The following is a 22136-nucleotide window of genomic DNA, read 5'->3' on the forward strand; positions in this document are numbered from 1 at the left end:
TTGCACTTTCGCTTTGTGACACTCCACTGGTGATAAGAAATTGCCCATTCTCTCAAAACTGCGTGCTTTTGCCTTCTTTTTGGTCTCTGTTATATCTAGCACGTTTATTTGATTTTTTTAAAATTCTTCAGCAAGTTCAACTTCTTTGCCGTAAAGACCTCTGACATTCCATGTTGGTAATGTCCATGCTTTGGGATTGAGAACTACTTTGTTATTGTGGCCGTAAGCGTTCCTAGAGCAAAACATTGGTATGAACATTAACGGAGAGTTAATTAACAATATACGATACGCTGATGATACGCTAATAGTAACAGATAACCTAGCAAATTTACAGTTTTTGATGGAAAACATAAACACCCATACCAAAAAGTATGGTCTAAAACTGAACATCAAAAAGACTAAATTCATGAATTTAAGAAAGAAGCTATACACCAATGTGAATTTAACCATAAATAATCAGCCAGTTGAAAGAGTTACGTCCTACAAATATTTAGGGGTTTGCTTCACTGATACTAATGACCAGACAAGAGAAATCAAGAGGCGAATAGAGATAGCGAGACAATCGTTTGTCAAAATGAAAAAGTTCCTATGCAGCCGGGACATAAATATAAACTTAAGAACGAGCATGTTAAGGTGCTATGTTTTCTCCGTTCTGCTGTACGGCATGGAAGCCTGGACACTGAAAAAGATAAACATCAAAAACATTGAGGCGTTCGAGATGTGGTGTTACAGGAGAATGTGGAAAATACCATGGACAGAAAGAGTAACAAATCAAGATGTTCTGCTCAAGATGGGGAAGGAATGCGAAGTCATAAAAACCATACAAACGAAAAAACTGGAATATCTGGGCCACATAATGAGAGGAGAAAAGTACTCTCTGCTTAGACTCATAATCCAAGGAAAAATCTCGGGAAAGAGAAATGTGGGACGCAGGAGGATTTCCTGGTTGCGAAATTTAAGGGAGTGGTATGGGTGCAGTTCAATACAGTTGTTCAGAGCTGCAGCCAACAAAGTAAAGATTGCTGTGATGGTAGCCAAACTGCAAGAAGAAGAAGATGTTATGGATTGATTTTTTTGCACTTTAAAAAGTAGGAGCGACAGTACATTATTTTCTCACATGTTGTTCTAGTTACTTAAAATAAATTTATTTACAGATTTTTTTCGTATTCTTGTTTTTTGAATTCAGTTTTGTACAATCCATGTACCATGTTTACACTACTCTTCAAAATAAGTGTCGTGTAAACCTACACTTTTACTAGCAAATGGTACTATCGGAAGATCACTTAAGTTGTATGGCAAATAAACTGTATTTAGAAATATAAGTCATAACCATTTTCTTCAATGTTAGAGTTGGTCTTTACAGACCTGCTTTACTGTTTAGTAAATTCTTAATATCTAATCCTTTTGTTTTTCTGTTTCAGACTGATAGTGAAGTGGCATGTGAAGAAGCAGCCCGTTTAACAGCAGAACAACAAGAAGATGAATTCGAGGATGAGTACTGCTATTACCACGATCTTCCGCCCCCTCCCGACGGGGGATACGGATGGGTCGTGGTATTCGCTTCGTTCATGTGTAACATGATCGTGGACGGTATAGCCTATACGTTCGGTATTTTCCTCTCCGATATAGTATTTTATTATGATGAAACTAAAGGAAGAACGGCGTGGGTGGGATCCCTCCTTTCGGGAATGTACCTAAGCGCGGGTCCGCTAGTAAGTGCTTTGACGAACAAGTTCGGTTGTAGGGCAGTGTGTATTTCGGGAAGTATTATTGCCACCATTGCTTTCGTATTATCGATATTCAGTCCAACTGTGAACTGGCTTATGTTTACGTATGGATTTATAGGAGGAATCGGTTTCGGTTTGATTTATCTGCCGGCAGTGGTTTGTGTCGGGTACTATTTTGAAACAAAAAGATCGCTAGCCACGGGAATAGCAGTATGTGGATCAGGTGTAGGTACATTCACTTTCGCGCCACTAGCTACTGCTCTTTTGGAAGAATACGGTTGGCGAGGAGCGAATCTTATACTGGCAGGGCTGATTCTCAATTGTATCCTATTTGGTGCTTTGATGAGACCATTGGAATATCCAAAAGACAACGGAGAGAAACCTCTTTTACAGCGAATGGCAGAAGAACGGAAGTTGGCGATGGAAAGAGGCAGTATAGGTGGATCTTACTTCATGGTACAACTTCCTGATGGAACCATGGAGAAAAGACAGAAACAACCTATTAATAGAGATCCTGGAGTACACTCTAGTTTAGCTTTAGATCAACTAGCTGCGGGAAGCAACATTACCCCAATTCCCACTGTACCTACTCTTCCAACTATAACAGAAGCTAAAGTCACCGAACATAGCGGCAGCTCTGGAACACCTAGTCCAAGGGAAAGTATTACTGAGATTAAATCAGGTAAAAAAGTAGAAAACGGTCCGTCGGAAACAAGCCAAAGAGTAAGAAGAGATTCGGATAACAGCGCTATCGAAGTACCTAGAAACCCTAAAATTATGCCTAGAAATGCTAGTCAACCGGCTTTTACAACGCACGTTCAAGGTTTACCGAAGAATGGATCAGTGCCTACTTTTGATAGAATGAGGAAAACTTCGTTCGGGGAGAGATTCAAACCAACGTTAGTTCCTATTATATCGTCTTCGAGAAATGCAGTCAACAGTTCCAATGGAGATATGAGAAGAAAGAGAAACGACTCGACTGGTTCTTTCATCAGTAGAAATATCAGCAGGAATGCCAGTGATGTAAGTACTGAATCTTTTATTTTATAAGGTAGATATAAATATTCTGGTTTGAAAATATAATCACATGATCCAATGCCATAATATATGACTTGTTTAATAGTCATAATAATTTGAACCACAATGAGCTATAAAAATCTCAACATTTCCAAGTTTTTCTTTTTGCTTTTGAGCTTGTCTTTATTAGTTCGGAGTATCAATCGTTATTACCACCTGTGTTACTTCTATTTACTTAATATTTTATCTGCTACGTCATCTAATTCCCACGAATTGTTCAATATTTCTTTACTTCGAGCTATAGAACATTTGAAAATGATGATACTACAAAGAAGGTCTAAATGTAGGGTTGGTTAATGCAGAAAAAAACGTAATAATTGATACCTTCTTATCTGGATTTTCACTCAACTTTAATATGACCACCCCGACAAACTTCAAATACAATACATCATAAAATGCAAATGAGCAAACCCTAAGGGATCAAGCAATAACTGAACGCCTCAGTGATGGAGAACATATAATTACTTTAATATAAAAAAACTAAAATGTCAATATTATGTACACACATTATTTTTATAAAAATACTAAATATTGGTTTAAAACATTTCCTTACAATTTAATAATAAATATATTTCAGGTACTAGCGTCATATAAACTTATAATTAGTAATATAAATATATATATTTACATACCTAAATACATAAGTTGTCTTCTTCAGATATGGAGACATCATCATTATCATCAGTTTCTTCATTTCCCACAGAAATAATAATTGGTTCTAGTGTTTCCTCTATGAAACTCCCTCTGTTTCCCGAATGTTTTTTTCTCGATAAGGTGGTAATTGCAACACTTTAACTTCATGTTCTTTTGCTATTTCATCTACACTATACTTCTTACATTTTTGTGAATATTGTTTGCATAGCTGCAGTAACTCTTTTTTAAGTAAAACTTCTGCTGGCACTACTATTTCTTTGGCCATTAGCCAACCCAAGAGTTCTTGCTTTCTCCATTTAGTGTGAGGTAACGGTTCCTTTAAACTTGAATAGTAACTGGCATTGTCCATGACTATTATAGAATTAGTAGGTAATAAATATATCATTTGACTGACATGTTTATCAAAAAACGGGTGTGGCAGTCCAGTGGGACTGCCGGTAGAAGTTATACTTCTATACTTCTATACACCCGTTCGCCGTTACAAATTTATATGGGAGTCAATCTGCACAACCATTACATATGTAATGCTATAGGTAAGAGAGAGCAGAAAGAGAAACAGAATTAGGTATATAGGTATATGGTGCATCGTTTGCTGTATATAAACAACATTTGACCTGTAATTAGAGTAGAGTAAATGAAGGATTGAATCAATATTTTGGTGAAAAAAAAAAAAAAATGGAAATAAAATATCATTATTACTAATGTGCAGCTACGTTGTTCGGCTATGGAGTCTTTGACAAAGAAGTGAGAAATCAAGTACAAAAAGCAAATAGACTGACAGGATGAATTAATAACACTATATGGCGAAACAGACACATTAACACTGAGATGAAGTCAAGAATTTATAAAGTCAGTGTAAGACCAATAATGACATATGCCTCAGAAACAAGACCCGACACATCCACAACACAAAGGCTACTGGAAACGGCAGGGATGAGAGTGAGAGCACTGAGAAGAGTTACAGGAAGTACGCTGAGAGATCGAAAGAGAAGCGAAGACATTAGAAGAAAATGTACCGTACAGTGTATAAGCGAATTGACAATAAATAGAAAAAATTAAAATGGAATAACCCCATAAGCAGAATGGGGGAGACCCGTGTCGTCAAAATAGCAAGAGGTAAGTCACCAGAAGTATCGGTTGGCCGGACGAAAGACGGACTGACAACCTTCCATAGATGTATTAATTTGCCATTGAACAAGCAGAATTGCTTATAAAGAATAAGAAGAAGAAATTCAGTAGGGTTCGACCTTGGACCAAGCTATGTATCAAGTATCAAGATTTTAGGATTTTTCCTTTATAATCCACAAGGAATCTACGTTCCTGTAGTTGGCTGTATACCATATATTAAAAAATTTATTAAAATCCTTTGTAAAAGGTATATATTTAAAAACCCAAACGGGCTATGTTAGACAAAACGTTTTCGGAATCCATAATTCCATCATCAGTGTCTAGGAGTACATGAATGTAGCCACTAAATATATGGGTAAAAACCCGTTAAAAAATAATTATTTCCATTTGGTTTACAGTATTTCTTATAAAATGTTAAGATGTTAAAGTTACCGTTGGATTAGGTAACATGGCGACATATGATTCCACGTTGAAGTTGCTAGTCCTGAGACGGTATGTCTACGAGGACTTTATCTGGATGGATTATGGATTCCGAAAACGTTTTGTGTAACATAGCCCGTTTGGGTTTTTAAATATATACCTTTTACAAACGATTTTAATAAATTTTTTCCTTTATAGTTATAGCACATAAAGGCAGAAAACAGACAGACAATAACTATTAAGTCCTTAATAATAAATATTAAAAGGGTCAAACATTTTTGTATATAGTTTGTTCTCATAAATTGTGGAGATAATTACAAATAGTCAACATATGTATATTCTAGCGAAAATTAATGAATTTATTCAATATGCTAACGCGAAAAAAAAAAACACGAAATAACCCAAACAACTGTTTTCTGAACCTTCAAACTTGAATTACTAAATTTTTAGGTAACTGAACGAAGCCTCAGTTTTATTAATAGCGTCTTGGCGCCATTTTGTAAGATACTTTTTAATGGGACCATGGAGAAATTAATATATTATTTAAAAGCACTTGTATAAAGCATTAAGGCCCTGGATTTTTTTTAATTGTTTGTGGCACCGTTTCAAAATCCCCACTAAATTGTGAAAATCTTATTAAATTAACTCTCGGTGAAAGAATAATTCTTTCTTTCCATATAGATAACGTCACTAGTATCATATATATGCAAAAAAATCTTAATTTAAAAATAAAATCGACCTTTTTTGAGATTTATCTCCATACATATAAACATATACATAAAAGAATTTTAAAATAACAATTATTATATTTGTCCCTTTCATCTCTACACCCATGACTACTACATGTACTAAATATTCAATGATAAATAAAATAGTTTGGAAAATTAAATAATGTATAAAATTATCGAAACAATATTACAAAAAAATTATGATTTTCCCATTCTTTGATTTTTAAAACCAAAGTCAGAAAAATCAGAACATAATAATTAAAAAAATGTATTCCCTCATTGGGATCGAACTCACGACTTCTGGTTCTAAATACAGGGCTTCAACTCATTCGACCAGTAACCTTAAATAATAAGGTGGCTAATCAATGTCATTATTTGACAAGAACGTTATTAAGATGTCAGTTTTTTCGTTGTATTTTGAGTTTGTGTTTATTTGTTTATCGTATTCCAAAAATTTAAAGGTTATTACGAATCATAGAAGTTCCAGGAAGAATATTTATTTGTAAAAGATTTTGACCAAATGTATATATCTACCGAATTAATATAAAATAATAATAATATTAATAAATATTAAATATATTTACCAAAGGAATATTCTTATTCTCTAGAGAGAAAGAGAGAGAGAGAAAATATATCTTCCGTCTCTCTCTCTTATCTATATCTTACAAATGTAATGATTTTGCCGATTCACTCGCGTACAAATTTCCAACGTCGAACGCGCGTATAGAAGTATAACTTCAAAACATCAGCAGTCATTTCTTTTCTCAATTTCCCCTTAAATATTGTCTCCTTCAACAGATAATTTCTTTTTTCTCTATGAGCGCAGATTTTCTATTGCTATTCTTATAAACGAATCCCAATTCACGTAAAGTTTTCCACAATTGTTTGGCAAAGATTCGTCTTCATTAATGTCTACTAAAAGTTTATCCAAAGTAGGAATTTTTTTTTGTAAATAAAATGAATGAACTTTTTCGAATCGATTGTTTCACACAGTATAGTCTATATGAATGAATTTTCTCCCTGTTGACGTTTTAGGTGCTTCTGTAATACTTCCACTCTTTCGTTGCTTTAAAAGTCTATAAATAGTTGCTTATCCAACTCCGATCATATCTGAACACTTAGAAACTATACTCCGAACAGTACTTGTAAAATGTTCATGTACAAGAGCATCATGTACATTTAACACTAAAGTTTTCATTGCCACGGTTAAATGACACTTTCATTTCACAGGAATAAAATTAGATATTTGTGACATTTTTACTACACAAGTTCATTTATTAATATCGCTTTTTATTATAGAACTGACAATTCTGCGCGTTGCAGGACAATAATCACAGGACATTACACAACCTGTTAATCTTAACTAAAATGATTCACATTCTATAAAACAGGGTCTGCCGCATGGAAATTTTAATCCTTTCTAAGAAAGTTGAGGGCCTGTAAATTGACCTCCTTTTTGAAAATTGTAAATATTTTGTACCTGTAGAGATTACGTATTTATATCATTTACAGTGCCCTGTTAACAGACTTACTATGGCTTTGAATATTTTTCAGTCTTTTCTTGTTAGGTCTGCTGTAAATTTTGGTGGACGTTCTATAATGAACTGTTTCGCCTTTCTTTGTCTTGGTGAATTTCTCCACCAATCCAGAGATTTGTGTGCTACCTACTTTCTTGTAGCCGTTTTTGTTACTGCCTTTGAAACGTAGCAGAAGGGTTCCGGTCGAATGAATGGCATTAAGAGGCTTGTTTGGCTGATTTCATCTGGTTTTTCATTTCCTTATGGCCCTCGTGCCCTGGTACCAAGGCTACCTTAACTTTGCTACAGTCTCCTAGTTTATTTAGGGCACCCACATAATCCCAATTTTTACCACACATCCTCCTACATCTGCCCAAGGACATAGTAGCTTCTGTGTAGTTTTCAATATGTGAGTATTCCATGGTGGTTTTAGGCCTTGTATCGTTAGCGTATCCTAGGCAATAAAAGTCTTTTGTGGACAGATTTTGGAGATTATCTACAAAGTTTGCCCAAATTAGAGGTGACAGGACTCCTCTTTGTGGACAACCTCCACCTGCTCTTTCTTTGATGATTGCTTTACCCAGAGTAGATATCGCTATCCTATTCTCCAGGGATGGCCTTATCCATTTGCATATTACCGCAGGTAATATGCAGAGTGTCTACTGATTTCTTTAATCAAAGCGTTAATAACATTATTAAATGTCCTTTCAATACTAAAAAAGCGGTCATCTTTGTCCTCTATTTATTTACTTTGAGATAAGCGTATTTAGATCATCCAACGCTCCGTAGATTTACCAGACTGGTAGGCATATTGACGATAGCTTAGAGGATTATCTTTTAGCACTTCCTCTCTTATGTACCTTTCCAGAAGTCTTTTCAGCGTTTTGGGGTACGAACCCCATGCTAAACTGGCTTTGAGGATCTTGCATATGTGTGTAATCAATATCTCTAATCCCATGTTGGATATATGCCATCTGTCCCTTGAGACTTATATGGCTGAAATTTATTTATAATCTAATTCTGCTTGGTTTTATGATTGCTGTGGCTATTTCCCCATCTATAGAACTTGGCCTAGTCGACCTTTTATCTATGTTTGTATGTATGTCTATATTTTCTCTAAGACTTTCCCCTTTAATATCCGATTGTCATTAGCTTTAGGAAACCTACTTCTCTAATAGCAGAACATTTTCTCATCATCTTCATGAGAAAATCATCTCCATTTCCATACCTTTATTATCAAAAAAGAAAAGTGCGTTCAAAGAATAACTTGATTTTATTGAATTGTAGTACTCATTAATGGAATATAAGCAGGTAGTTAACTTTGAAAAATCAACCTACCTATTATTAATACTAGTTAACTATTTTCGAGAAAGAAACGACTATACGAGAGGGTCTGGACAATGAAAAGAGCCTCAATACCATTTACAACAATTATTTACACCTTAGTCTACTCCCATAGAAATTATGAAATCGAATCTGTATTGCAAGTGTAACTTCCATGTAACTTACATAAAAACTTGTTTCTTAGTTATTTGTCGTCTTTAGATCCACATTGTTGTAAGTAAAATGAAATTTATTATAATTATCATTATCCTAATTGGCTTTTTACACTCTAGCAGTTATTCACGGCGTATTACTGTTCTTGGAATTAATGAATTTTAAATTTTCGTGCGCGGATTTTATGGTTACATAATCAACTTATTTGCTTGACGGGTTTCCTAAAATGTAATTAAAGATTTGAATCTGAAAATCTGTAACTATTTATAAAACAATATGCGTAAGCATTTACGTTGAGGGATGTTTTATGCAAGATTAAGCGAAAATTATTTGTGTTGAATAAAAATAAGCAACTTGTTCTGAATGTTCTATCAAAAAAAATATGTTTGAGTACCAGATTTAAGTTCTACACCTATTTGTCACTAACTTTTTGTCATATTTAACTTATATAATAAAAACTTTACCACTTACCCAAAAATATTCAGTTCTAAATGGTATAAGTGTTTATATAATTCGAAACTAACTTCTGAAGATAATTTTAATAATATATTTCATAGACAACTTAGGAAATAACTGATGGATTCGACCGTTACTTGATGGAAATTCATTTTATCAACCAATAAAACACTGAAAACTTTTGTTTTCAAAACTTCCACAAAATTTATTGGTGACTTTGGTAATTTTAATTTTTTTATCACTACAGCTGTTTCAGCAGAGTGCCTTCTCAAGTGATCTATTTTTGGCATGCGTTTAAACTTTATAGTCTGCAACTGAATAAGTTGAGAAGGGGAGGACTGTGTCTCAAGTTGGTCATTCAATACAGACATAATTCTGTATGACCAACTTAAGACCACCAGTTTTGATCAAACTATTTTTCACTGACTGGACTATTCAGCCGAATGACAAATAAGTCCAAAAAATGTTCAACCTGTACTACATCTACATATTTTTAATATGTTCGTCTGTGCTTGGATAAAAAGATAAAGAGTGACATTGGTTTATGTTTATATGATCAAATATCGAATATGGGTTTATCGTAATAAGATAATAAACTGCGAAGTTAATAGGTAGACTAATCTTGTAATTTGATTAAGATTTGATATAGGAGCTGAGTCTGGTGAATATAAAAATAATTTTAGGAAATACGATATGTCACCGATAGTTTCATTATTAAAAGATAAGAAAGAGCTATCGGAAATTCCTATTCTATGAAGGTGCTTCGACAAACGATCACTGTTGAATTTTCATCTTATTAATAGTGAATGTGGTTTGTTATAATTAATATTGAAATTTTTAAAGTTGGAGTTGTTTGTTATTTTTTTGTAATTCACTAGTAACTTAACCCAAATTAGAATATCTAATTTATTGGACAGATTGGCCCAGGGTAGTGTGCTGGCTCCCCTGCTATTCAACATCTACACAAATGACCATCATGAAAGAAAACAATTCATATACGCAGATGACACAGCCATCGCTACACAAGGAGATCATTTGCGGTAGTGTAGGGCAAACTTTTAAGAACCTTTGATCTAAACTGGAAGTTTGCTATGAACGAAGCCAAACCTGTCAAAAACATAGGTATGTTCATTTAAATAATAAAGAAAGATAAATAAATAATCTTTTTCTTTTGATGCCTATTCTCTGCCCACTGTCTGATGTTCTTCAACCACGATGTCCTTCTGCGCCCTTGGGATCTTTTGCCTTCTATCTTGCCTTGTAAAATTAGTTGAATTAGTTGATACTTCTCATTGCGCATCACATGCCCTAAGTATGTCATCTTTCTGATTTTCACGATACGCATAATTTCCAGATCTTTATTCATACGTTGGATCACGGTGTTGTTTGTAACATGATGGGTATAGGAAATTCTGAGCATGCGCGGTAGCACCACATTTCGAAGGCTTCTAATCGTTTGGATGTTGCCTTCGTCAAGGTCCAGGCTTCGACTCAATATAAAAGGGTAGAAAATGCATACCATCTCAAGACTCGGGTTCTTATATCAATGTTCAGGTGCATATTACATAAAATCTTCCTGAGGCGATTGAAGACAGCTCTCGGCTTTTTGTATACGACATTTTATTTCCTGTGAGTGGTCCCATTCCTTATTTAGGCTGCATCCAAGATATGTAATTTTGTCGATTATTTTCAAGGGTTCATTGTTAGCTGTGAATTAGTGCTGTATTACGTCGTTTTTACTTACTACAAGAATTTTGGTCTTCTTACAGTTTAATTTCATGCGGTACCTGTCACAGGATTACACGGTCTATTAATGTTTGCAGATCCTCCGCATTATCAGCAATCAAAACCGTATCGTCCGTATATCTTACATTGTTTATGATTTCACCATTGATTTTTATACCTTCTCTTAAACCATCAATAGTTTCCCTGAACAGCATTTCCGAGTAAGTATTGAACAACGTCGGTGACAAAATGCAGCCCTGACGTACTTCCCGTTTTATCGTGAATTCTTGTGAGGTTTCGTTGTCTACTCGTACAGTTGCTCTTTGCTGTAAGTATAAATTTTTAATTAGGCTTAAATCTTTGTCATCAATACTAGATTCTTTCAGTATTTAAAATAATTTTTGATGTTGCACCTTGTCAAATGCTTTTTCAAAGTCTATAAAGCTTGTGTAAACTTTGCAATTTACGTCTCGAGCTCTTTGTATCAATACTTGTATGGTAAATAGGGCCTCTCGCGTTCCCAGTCCGCTTCTAAACACAAACTGAACACTGCTAATGTTTTTTTCAAGTTTTCTATATATGCGGGAGTGAATAACAGAAAGAAGAAGAAGTAAGAATAACAGAAAGAAGGATTTTGAGTGCATGGCTCATTAAGCTTATAATTCTGTAATCAGAGCATCTGGTGGCATTTGCCTTTTTGGGGAGAGAGATAAAGGTGGAAACTAGCCAATCTGTAGGAAATTCTGCAGTTTCATAGATTTTGTTCAGTAGACTTGTTAGGAGTTTGAGTTGGTTGTTTTCAAATAGTTTTTTAATATTTCATCTTGTATGTTATCAGGTTCAGGTGCTTTGTTGGTTTTTAGTCTTTTTATTGCATCATATGTTACTTCACTGAGCGTTATTTCTGATCCTGAACATCCAGAAACACTGACTTCTGTCTCTTGCTCTTCCTTGAATAATTCTTCCATGTATTGCCTCCATCTCTCAAGTATTCTCTCATTTTCGTAGAGCAGATTGTTGTGCTCGTCTATTATTAAGTTATGACTTCGTGATCCGTTTCCTCCCGTTAAGTTTTTGATCTTTTTACGTAGGTTAAAAGTGTCATGCTTCTGTTCAAGGGATTCTATTTCTATGCATTGATGTTGTAGCCATGATTATTTTGCTTGTTTAATCTTTTTCTTAATGATTTTGTTTATTTCTTTGTACCTTTCCTCATTCTTATTTCTGTGTTTTCTTCGTTCTTCCATTAGCTCTAATATTTCTTGTCTCATCCATGGCTGTTTCTTTATATTGTTTTCTGGTTTAAGTTTATTATCTACCACAGAATTACAGATATTTTTGATTTTATTCCACATATCATCCACACTTATGTTTTCTTGACTAATATCTGAGATTACCATGCTGTTTATTTTGTTGTTGATCTCCTCTTTGACTTCTTCTCTTGTGGTTTTATCTTTCAACTTCTGGATGTCCGGACGTTTTTGTGCTTTTCTTTTATGGACTTTTTTCATGTGGAGTTTGAAACTTCCTAGTAAAAGATTATGATCTGATCGAACATCTGCTCCCGGATATGTTTTTGCGGATTTTACGGAATTCTGAAATCGTTGTTTGTTGATGATGATGTAGTCAATCTGGTTTCTAATCATTTTTTTTTTGACAGTCAGCTGGAGATTTCCAGGTATAGAGTCTTCGAGGTGGTAATTGGAAAAAGGTGTTCATTATTGCACTGTCCGTTTCCTGGCAGAACTGAACAAGGCTGTCTCCTCTATTATTTCGCGTTCCTAGTCCAAAATGTCCCACAGTATTGCCAACACCTCCTTTGCATACTTTGGCGTTGAAATCTCCTAGCAAGATATTCACTTCTTGTTTTTTGGTATGTTTTAAGGATTGTTTCAATTGTTCATAGAATATTTGAAATTCATTATTATTTAGTTTATAGAAATAAATAATAATAATAAATAATAAAGAAGCTGACAAAAAGCTGTGTGGTCGGGTCAGGAATTAGAGCACTACCCAACCACAAAATACCTAGGGGTTACCCTCGACAGGTCCTTCACATACAAACAGCACTGTCAGAACACGAAGATGAAAGACATCGAGAAACAATCTCCTGAAGAAACTGACACGTATAATTTGCTCATCCACAGGTTATCTTCAGAGAAACCTTATAAGAACGAAAAGAGGGAATAAGAATTAGCGGCGAAATAATAAACACCATAATATTTGCAGACTATACGGTACTTCTGACTGAAAGTATGAAAGAACTACAAACTTTACTAGATGCAGTAAATAGCGAATGCATTCAAATGGGGCTTGACGTTAACATTGGTAAGTCCAAGTTTGTGCTAATATCGAACGGTCCTGCCAATAATGAACTAACCCTGTGTGAGCAGCAAATAGACAGAGTGGAAAACTCTGAATTTAATCCAGATCAGAAGATCAGGGTAGGAATAGAAATGGCAAGGGCAGCGTTCTTAAAATTCAGGCTATTATTATGTGACAGAAATCTGAATTCTGCGCTGAGACTGAGGTTTATTGAATGTTACGTCTGGCCCAACTACTGTACTGCGTAGAAACACCGGCGTTAAAAGCATAACTAGTTAAGAAGATTAAATCCTTTAAACTTTGGATATACCGGAGAATGCTAAAAATCCATAGACGGCCACAGTCACCAATAAGGAAATGCTGAGAAGTGATGTCGAGACAAAAATACAGAATTTCGGACCTATTTTTCAGTCATGACACATAATTTGCGTTTTGTAGTTTAGTTTCAAAGCATATAGTATGTAGTTCTATTAGTTGTTGGATTCCAAGAAAAAAAAAAAGAAAAAAATAATATACATGTACAAAAATTAAATAAACATAGTTTATTTTATTTTTTTTTTTATTTCGAAAAATATGTGTCTCGACAGCTAATGGTCATTGACACAGGTACAATTTACATTCATGTTTACATGGTTATTACTTTACATTGGGTACAAATTAGTTACAATACATTTTTTATAATACATTTTGTTTTATATTAAAGTGTATAACTTTGTGTTTTTTAAAAAGTTCAAAACATTTTCATAGTTGCTGCTGTTTGAGATAAGTATGTCTTTTAGGTCGTTACCAAGATTGTATTTTCTTCTGGCCGCCAGGTAGTGTTGACACTCAAGAAGTACATGTGTTACGGAAGTCGTGCTGTTGCAGTACTGGCACAAAATCTGATTACTGGAATTCATTAGGTGTCCATGTGTAAGGCGTGTGTGCCCTATTCTCAATCTTCGAATGATAGATTTGTCCTTTCTTTTCATTGGTGGGAGCTGGTGGTAGAAAATGTTTGGTTGTAGAATGCTTAACTTGGTATTGCTTCTTTTCCAATGATCATTCCAAAGGTCCATTATTTTATGTTTGATTATTCTTTTTAAATCTGATGATGTTTGAATGTCTGTTGTTACGTTAAGAGAACATGCTTGTTTTGCTGCTTGATCGGCTTTTTCGTTACCTGGAATACCAACGTGTGATGGAACCCACAATATTGTTACTGTAATTCCATTAGTTTGAAGGCGATTACATATACTCTGGATTTCTTGAACTATTGGGTGGATAGAATGTACGTTTCTTATGGACTGCATGGAGGACAGATAGTCCGTACAGATTGCTATAGTTTTATCATCGTTGAGTGGAGTTTTCACCGCTTGTAGTATTCCATATAGTTCAGCAGTATAAATACTGCAATTGCTGGAGAGTCGAAACAAGTTGACGGTGGTTGTAGTCGTTGTAACAGCACAGCCAACACCTTCTTCAGTCTTAGATGCATCTGAGTAAAGGATCTTATCGAAGTTGCATTGCTGTAGTATTTCATAGAATCTTTGTTTGATAACGGAAGGTGATGTTTCATTCTTATTATATTTGGATAATTCGATATTGAAATTTGGAAGTTTACATATCCATGGAGGAGTTTGAGGGACCGTGAAAGGGCTGGTCGACAATAGATTGATATCTAAATAAGGAATTAATATCTGTATAGTGGACGGTACCATTCTAGGATTATTAGTAACTGGTAATTGTCTATTACAAATGAGGTTTCTTGTGGGATTTGTGGGATTTGCTGAAACTCTAGCGAAATAGAGCAGTAGAAGTTGTTGCCGTCTTAGATGAAGCGAAGGTTCGAAACATTCTACATGAATGCTTTCCACCGGACTGGATCGGAATGCTCCTAAACAGAGTCGAAGGGAAGTATTTTGGACTACATTTAGTGAACGTAGTGGTGAGTTACTTGATGACATGTAGAGAACACTACCATAGTCAAGTTTGGAGCGAATAAGAGCTCGATATATTTTTAGTAGTGTTTCCTCATCGGCTCCCCAACTATAATGAGCTAGTGATTTAAGAAGATTCATTCTTTGAAGGCAGCTACCCTTAAGTTCTCGAATGTGTGGTCTCCAGGAAAGTTTTTTATCGAAAATAATGCCAAGAAGCTTTATTTGATCTACTACTTGGAGACAATTTCCATTCAGAGTAATGGTTGGAGATTGCGTGTTTTGTCTTCTGGTAAAATGAATAACTTTGGATTTGGATGGGGAGAAGTTAAGGCCGGATTGACTGGCCCAGTTGTTTATTTTACTTAGAGTGTTTTGTAGTAAAGTATTTGTGCTGGATGTGACCTTTCCATGACAGAATAATATTATAATGTCGTCAGCATATATTCCGTATTGTACAGGGTCGTTTATGAATGAACTAATATCGTTAATACTAAGGAGAAATAGTGTGCTGCTTAGGACAGACCCTTGTGGGACACCGTTTGTGGTTGTGTGCTGTGAGTAGGTTTTGCCATTAGTAATTACTTTAAAGAATCGCTCTGTGAGAAAATTTTTTATAAACGAATATATATTACCGGATAACTTGTTCTGGTTTAGTTTGTTTAGTATTACAGAAATCGGTATGGAGTCAAAAGCGCTTTCGATGTCAAGGGAGATTGCAATGACTTCATTTTTGTTAGATAGCGCAGTCGCAATTGTTGATTGCAGAAGTATAAGATTGTCCATGGTGCATTGATTTGGTCTGAAGCCTGATTGAAATTGGTCGAGGATTTTATTTTGTTCAAGGTACCAAAGTAATCTTTTATTAACCATTTTTTCTAGAAGTTTACATAATGTACAGGTGAGAGAGATTGGCCTGTATGAGTTTAGCGTGTCTAGGCATTGATCGCCTTTTTTGATAGGAATCGTTATGGATTGTTTCCATAGTGATGGGAATTTTTGGGAAGACCAAATGTTGTTGAACAGTTGGAGTATTTTCTCGTATGTATTTTGGTGAAGGTTTTTTAAAAAGATAGAGGGAATATCGTCAGGGCCTGCAGCTGAGCTTTTTGTCGAAAGAATAGCATCATTTAGTTCTTGGAAACTGAAAGGTATATTAATGGGATGATTAGTATTGCAAGTTTTGTGAGTAGCATCAATTTCGTTATGTGGATTAGTAGGATTATTTGATTTATTGAGAAAGTGTTGGGAAAGTATATCACTGATTTGTTGGTCATCTGTAATTATTTTGTCTTGAATGGTGAGAGCTGGAATTTTGTATGATGTGTAATGTCCTTTCATTCTCTTTATTTTTGACCATACTTGAGTCGGTGGGGTATCTTTTGTAATAGAGCTGGTAAAATGATTCCATGAATTTTGTTTACTGTTTTTTATTATGCGTTTTGTTTTTGCTCTGAGCCTTTTAATATCTATTAAGTCATCTAGAGTGCGCGATTTTCGGAATCTGTTTAAAGCTCTTTTGCTTTCTTGAATTGCTGTTTTGCATGAGTCATTCCACCAGGGAACGTGTTTTTTTATTGGGTTAATTTTGTATTTGCCGATACACTCCTCTGCAGAGGAAACTATGCAATGGTTTAGTTGTTTTATGTCTTCGTCTATGTTATTTTGATATTTGAGTACATCTGTGCGTTCTTTTACAGTTAGTTTGAAGAGTTCCCAATTAGCATCTGAGATTTTCCATCTCGGTTTTGTATATTCCGATTTGACTGCATTGTTAGTAATGATAATAGGAAAATGATTGCTATCGAATAAGCTATCTAGAGTATGCCAAGTTAGTAACGGGTGTATTTTGGGATCACATAAGCTTAAGTCTATTGATGAGAAGCTTCCTGACTGAATATGAAAGTATGTACTATTTCCTGTATTTAATAAGTTAATATCAGTATTATTAATGACATTTTCGATTATTTTACCTCTACCATATGTATTTTTGGAGCCCCACATAGTGTTGTGTGCATTAAAATCTCCAACCATAATAAATGGGCCAGAAATTTGAGATATTAGGTTTTCTAATTCAGTGCTTGTCAATGTGTAATTAGGAGGAATATATAAGCTACATATTGTGATTTGTTCTGGACACCATGCTGTTATAGCAACAGCTTCTAATGTAGTGTTTAGGTGAAGTTTACGGTGAAAAATTTTAGTTGATACGAAAATTGATGTCCCTCCGCTGGCGCGTCGGTGTGTAGTTCTGATATGGTGATAACTAACAAAATTTTTTAGATGAGGGTTGTGTGTTTCTGTAAAGTTTGTTTCTTGTAAACAAATAAAGTCAGGATTGGTTTTGGAAATAAGTTGTTGTATGCGTGCCAGGCGAGGATAGAATCCATCGCAATTCCATTGAATAATTATGAATTTGTTAAATAAGAAGATTTTTGAGACGTCTGTGAGTTTTGAGATGTGCCAGAGATGTACTCATCATCAGTTGTTTCGTGTGAAAAGTCAAGATTGGATAATTTTGTAGAATCACCCATTAAGAGTTCGGTTTTGTCCTTAAATTTTTTTATAAGACGAGTTAATCTATTTTTGGTTGATTTCTCATTAAGGTTGGGATATATTTGGTATAACGTAGAAATGAGTGATTTGATGTCTGGTGTAAATTTTAATGCTTCTGCGTATGGATCGCTACTACCGTAACAGTTTTCAAGAAGAGCAATTATGTTATCTGCTGGGATTATGAATATCTGTGGAGTTTCTTTATAAAGTTCGCGTATGATTGTTTTTGCCATTTCGGATAGAGTTGAGTCACAATTTGACCGTTTAAGTTTTTTCTTGATTTGTGGTTTGGAAAATCCAGCATGGATATAAGTTTGTTCACTATGAGTAGATTCTTCAGTTATGCTAGTTATATCGCTAGGAGAAGAAAGTTCTGAGTGTGTGCGTTTATAATGTGTTTGTGTATCTGTCATATGTTGACTTGGTTGTTCTAATGAGGAGTTGTTATTTGAGGATGTAAGTGGTACATTATTGACTGGAGGAGATATCTCTGTTAGTGTGAAAGGTACAGTGTTGGTTTCTGGGCTTTTTTCAGTAGATGTGGATTCGGCTCTTAAAGGAGGTGAAACAATTGTCTGGTCAGAAGAGGTACTTTCTGGTAGATTTGTGCAATTGGAAGCGACATGCCCTGATCTTTTACAGACGAAACATTCCATTTTGTCAGTAGAAAGGAAGATGCGGTTTTCATTATCTTCGAAAGAGAGCATAAGAGAGGTTTGAAGCTCAAAGGTTTCGGAGGGCGGGAACACATAAACTTGTCTCCTAAAGCTAAGAATATGTGAGAATTCCTCTCCCGGAATGCCTGCTTTAAGAAATGATACTGGAGAAGCAATTTTTAGGCCTAGGCTTTTAACAGCAGTTTCGATAATTTCATGTGGGATACACGGGGAGACATTGGATATTAAGATTCTCTTCATAGGAGAAACGAGTTTACGTATGTTTAAAATTAGGGAGCCGATTTGTATGGTAGGATGAGATTTTACAAGTTCATCTACTATGTTTTTATTAGTTAAATATATACAAACCCTATTGTTGGAGATTCTGGAGGCGAAGCAGATGTTCTTGGGTTCGATAATATCACCAATTGCTTTTACATAATCAAATAATTTGAGGCTGTCTTCGGCATGGAGTATGATTGCTTGTTCTTTCTTTGGGTAGGTTGTTTTCGGTGTTGTTTTTGCTGCTGTTACATATGACATTGTAGAAATGTTGTTGTTTGATGTATCTTGTTTGTTGCGGTTTGTTGAATCTTGTTGTGGCATTGTTGTGGAAGGAACAGTTGGTTTAATGGTATTTCCTGTGCTGCTCATGTACACATAAGCTGCACGTCAATTGTTGGTGTTAACTGACAATTTAATTTTTAATGAACTCAATGCCTGGCCTATAGGGCCGGCAAATATTTGTATTAACTGTTTTTAATATGATAAGGTTTTAAATCACTTTCTGATAAAAAGGTATTAATTGTTCTTATCGTACAAAAACCACATCGGGCACACTACACAAGTTTTTAAACGATATATTCGATGCTGAACGCTTACGATGTTCACTCGTCGGCGGCTCAGACAACACTCACATAGTTTATTAAAACAAACAATAATACTTCAACAAATATACCCAAATTTATTAGTTATATTGCCTTTTTTCTCACTATTAATTTCTGAAAACTTGTCAATTAGTTTGTCATAATTAACAGAGTTATTTAACAACTCTTTCTATATAAAGAATGATAAACTATTTAATTTTTGTTGGCCTAATGTGATCTTAAATTTTTTTTATTTTGGCCATTTCTGAGAATGATCTTTCACTGCTTGCATTGCTTATTGAAAGGTTTAAATACATTATCAGAATTGCTTTTAAATTTGGGAATGTTGCATTAATATTATTTTCCTGAATAAATGACTACATAGATACAGGCGAAATAATATTTTCTTTACTTAAGTCTTAAATTGTAATACTTCACTACTCAGTTGAGCTAGGTTTAAATCTTGTACATATCTTTTTAATTGTTCTACTGGAGAATCTGTAACATCACTATCATGAAAAATTGTTTTGAATTTATTATTAATAGTTTTATATCCCTCAGAACTTTATGGGGTCAGTAAAGAATCGCACACAACAACAAAAATCTTAACTTTAAAATGTTGTTTGCCACTGAATTTTATTTCATGTTATGGAATTACATTATGAAATAGTTTTCGTATTTTCTGTCGTTTTTTATCATTAGTATAATGTAATATCTTTAATGTTTCTGTTCTTTTTGAATGAATCTTACTCAATGAATCATATATTAAAACTGCTTCTATTTAGGTATTCGTATTTCTGTTGAAGAGTCTTGTTTAAAGCATTTATTTTTTTAAATCTTTTCCCATATAGTAAGTAACAGAACATATTAAAATTTATCAACTTTTTTTATCTGAACCGGCAGCTTGGGATATTTTTAATAATTTTTCATCTTTGTTCTATGCATTGTAGCTATGTGTAGAACTTGAAAAAAAAATACGTACAATTCCTGAACGATATTAAAAAAAGTAAATTTTCATTTTCCATGAAAATTTCAGCAGCAGGTATAAAATGGGCAGAAAAAATATAATTTTTTATTCTGGATCGGAGTCCCTTATATTTACCTGACATATTAAACGCATTATCATAACGCTGTCCCCGCCAGTTAGTGATAGTTAATGTGGTCACTGGAGTTTTCATACCCTGACAATGTTTTATGTACATTTTTCCAGTCATTTGTCCCTTTTTTCATCGGCGTTGTTTGATTGGAAAATAATTTACAGACGTAACAGTACAATAAGTTGTTGGTTTATAAACTTTTTTCCCGCTATTAATTGTTCTGAAGAAGGAAGCAATAGTTAATTTTCTTGTAATTTGTTTTGACCCTTTGTTGCATCGAATAAGACATAATTCCAATGCTATGTTTATTGATTTTGGTGGATTTTTTTATATAATACTCTCGCATGGTGTCTGTTAAGGATCCCTGGCTATAATGCAATATCGTTTACAAAACTCTTAGTTTCATCATTACTTTGAGATGATTTTAAATTTATATTTTCTCCTTTTGTTTCATCTTCACAATGGGAATTGCATGGTTTTTCCTGCTGGTATTTTTGGAGAATAGTTTCAGACACAAGTGATGTTTCTGGAGTTTGAGCATGTGAAAATGATAACGATTATTGTAATTGTTTTCCATCTCCAGTTAAACATTTATTGTCAAATGATCTTCTTATTTGTTTTGCCACTTTATCTCGATGTGCTTTTCGTTTTCTTTTTTCACTTCCTCTTAAATATTTATTGACTCATTTACTCATTTTAAAGACTACGCACTAAAAATAAAGAAGAAAATTATCTTCAATTAATATAATTTTTATATAACCAGATCACAATTTGTGGTATTTAAGATTAAGTATATATTATTTTAATTAAATAATGTAGTACTTTTATAAAAAACTTACGGATCGTACTTACGTGTGAAAAACTGGATCGTATTTACACACATCGACACTCGCCGGTATGGATGGATAAGCACGGGAACGTTCGTCCAACCTTGTCGACTTTATCAATCAACGATTCGGTATAATTTGGACACGTTTCAGCAATACTTATGAATATTACATTTTCTTGTTAAATAAAAACAAAAATTAAGTATAAAAATTAAAATTAAAAACCTAATTTTCGGGTCCTAAAAATTACGGGCCCCAGGCACGTGATTAGGTTGCCTAGGCCTAGATACAGTAGGTGGGAAAAGCGAATAGGTAAAAAGAAAAAGTCATAGCTGCAAAATATTCGGGACTGGACAAACATGGATGTAGAACTACGCTGCTAAGGACAAAGAACCTTTTAGAAATGTGGTCACCAACCTCTGTTAATAAGGAAGGCATGGAAATAAGTCTTGGTTCTTGATGTCTAGCAGACTGTTTAGCAATGCATATTATTGATAGGAAATAGCAAATAGAAATAGAAAAAAAGCGAGGCATTGAAACTACAGACGCAAAATGAAAATTTTTAAGAAAACACTTTTTTTCTATCATTTTCAAATTGGTCAAGTAAATCATTAAACAATTGTTTCTAACTTATAATTATTTAATACTAAAGTACTGCCAATTAGTGTGCCAAAATATCCGTAATATTCTACTTTTAACTATCAAACTCACTGACCTAATTCATAAGGCTCCTCTTGTCTTCGTACTAAAATTGATATTATCGTAAGTTTTACACGTTTCTTTTTGATATGGGCTTTCAGCGAAGTCTACCGTTGGTATCATTCCCAAACATATTGCTGTATCGGTATAGAAAATCTGGATATTATAATATATTCTTATGTGACTTAAGACAGATTGGTTTTATTCAACACAATACGCCATGTTTTAGTCTGGGTGTTAATCGGATCTATAGATGTATGCA

The 22136-nt window shown here is 34.3% G+C and overlaps 1 protein-coding gene across 3 annotated transcripts in view; it reads left to right on the forward strand.

Annotated features, from left to right (window-relative positions):
- LOC140452573 (monocarboxylate transporter 14) overlaps window positions 1-22136 on the forward strand; it is a 194535-nt gene that overhangs the window by 83465 nt on the left and 88934 nt on the right. For all 3 annotated transcript variants that reach the window (XM_072546899.1, XM_072546902.1, XM_072546909.1), the window contains one exon: window positions 1422-2750. In XM_072546899.1, the coding sequence (XP_072403000.1) occupies window positions 1422-2750 (1329 nt within the window). The remainder of the gene's footprint in view (window positions 1-1421; window positions 2751-22136) is intronic.

The sequence above is a fragment of the Diabrotica undecimpunctata genome, chromosome 1, assembly GCF_040954645.1.
Source record: "Diabrotica undecimpunctata isolate CICGRU chromosome 1, icDiaUnde3, whole genome shotgun sequence".
NCBI classification, from domain to species: Eukaryota; Metazoa; Arthropoda; class Insecta; order Coleoptera; family Chrysomelidae; genus Diabrotica; species Diabrotica undecimpunctata.